This window comes from Populus alba, chromosome 5 (genome assembly GCF_005239225.2).
Source record: "Populus alba chromosome 5, ASM523922v2, whole genome shotgun sequence".
Lineage (NCBI taxonomy): Eukaryota > Viridiplantae > Streptophyta > Magnoliopsida > Malpighiales > Salicaceae > Populus > Populus alba.
The window spans coordinates 8,192,461-8,194,216 of record NC_133288.1 but is presented as its reverse complement, the minus strand read 5'-3'; the positions used below and the strand labels follow the sequence as shown (position 1 = coordinate 8,194,216).

Below are 1,756 nucleotides of genomic sequence, written 5' to 3'. Positions count from 1 at the left end.
TTGTTTTGTTATATATAAAAATATTATACTCTTAAAATTATAGTTTAGAAACCCGGTCTGGCCCGGAACCTAGTCTACCCCGGGCTGGAACCGGGTTAGGTTGAAGAAAAAAAAAAAAAAGACCTGGTGTGACCTAGCTGAGTTGGCGACCCAATTGACTCGGCAAGACCCGACTATAAACTCATTGATTTTTTTTTTGTTTTTTTATACTAAAACGATATTAATTTAATTTTTTTAAAAAATATGACCTGATTGATTGGTGTCTAGTTAGAATCCGGTGACTCAATCAAAATCTATAACTTGAAATTCAAATTTTAGATCTAGAACTTGAAATTCAAATTTTAAACTGGATTGGTCTTAAAACTACGCTTAAAATAGATAGATTTTGGAAACAGTTGTTCTATGTGATCACAGACCGAACCCTAGATCTTTTCTTTTAACTGTTTATTGAAGGGAGAAAAAAATCATCCTCCGTCAATCTATGGCCAAAACTAAAGCACAACTCTCCACCACCCTCCTCCTCCTCCTCTTTCTCCTCCTCAATACCACCATAACAACAACCGCGTTCTCCTTCTCCCGTTCATACTCTCAGTACAAATCCCTTTTCTCTCTCTCCCATTCTCTCCTCACCCGCGTCTCCAACCTCCGTGCTTCCCGCGGTGACATCTCAGGTTCAAATCGGGCCAAGCTTATTGCGCAGAAGCTTGAGCGAGGGTTGGGTTTCGGGTTCTGGGGATTGTCTTGGTCTGTTGGTTGGGATTATGCTATAAACTACGCCTGGAGGGATTTTGATTATAGGGAATTGTACGGTGCTGTTACGGAGATGAATGAGTTGCTAAGATTTCTGGGTGAGTTGACGCGGTCGGGATCGGAAATTGAGCGAGCCACTTGGGTTGCCGGGAATTACAAAGATGTCCTTAGAGTTGCTCAGTCGGTGTTACGACGGCTTGTCAAAGTGTTCCATCAATCGGTAATAAATAGTAACATTTGTAACGTTATTTCAAGTATTTTATACTCCTATGTTTTTAATTGTTTGTTTGTTTTTTTATAATGTTTTCTACTTGTTGATGGTGCTAAATGCTTTTCTTTTTCTTTTGGGTGGTATGGGGGGCGCAGGGTCCATTAAAGGAGGTGGTGGAGACTGTACAGAGAGAGGTAGTGGAGGGTGATTTGTTAAGGGACTGTCTTGAATTGGGGAGCAATGACTTGAAAGGTTTGGTTCAAATTGTTAAAGATTTGGCATCACAGTTTTATTCTTCTTCTTCTACTACTAGTACTTCCCAGGATGATTACAAAAGCGATCTATGATTTATGTTAAAATAATGTTTAATTTCAACAATATATACTTACTAATTGTCTCATTTGTTTTAATGTAAATACCCATTGTTTAATGAAGTGAATATTCCAGCAGAGTCTACCATACTAGGCAAAAGTGCCCAAGAGAAGTGTTGTCAGCTTCCTTCATTTGCTCTTCTTTGTAGTGAGAAGGTCTGAATTGAAAGATTGCCCACCTGAAGTTTCCACCTCGCTATTTATAGTTAAATAAAACTCGCGTTAAAAAAAAAAAGAAAAAAAAAAACAGAGAGAGAGAGAGATGACTATCCTTCAGTAAATCCAAACTCTGATAGGCAAACAAGAGCATGCCAAGGGAAATCGGAACTCCATAAAGCAAATTAATCTATCCAATCGTCCGCTGATGAAATGCTTTAGGAAATGGTATATGAGAAATTCCGAAGAAGTTGTTGATCCCACAAAA

General features: G+C 38.6%; 1 protein-coding gene across 1 annotated transcript; it reads left to right on the top strand.

The window, feature by feature from the left end:
• Positions 1 to 353: 353 nt before the first annotated feature.
• On the top strand, positions 354 to 1,412 carry LOC118029970 (uncharacterized). Its single transcript, XM_035033974.2, has 2 exons — positions 354 to 970; positions 1,117 to 1,412. Exons 1-2 carry the CDS (start codon positions 482 to 484, stop codon positions 1,306 to 1,308), a joined length of 681 nt encoding a protein of 226 aa, XP_034889865.1. The 5' UTR covers positions 354 to 481; the 3' UTR covers positions 1,309 to 1,412.
• Positions 1,413 to 1,756: the final 344 nt, after the last annotated feature.

Bases quoted from the DNA above. Each gene is read 5' to 3' on its own strand.
- LOC118029970 (XM_035033974.2), top strand. From the start codon at position 482: ATGGCCAAAACTAAAGCACAACTCTCCACCACCCTCCTCCTCCTCCTC. The intron at 971-1,116 runs GTAATAAATAGT...TGGGGGGCGCAG, and splicing joins TCAAAGTGTTCCATCAATCG to GGTCCATTAAAGGAGGTGGT.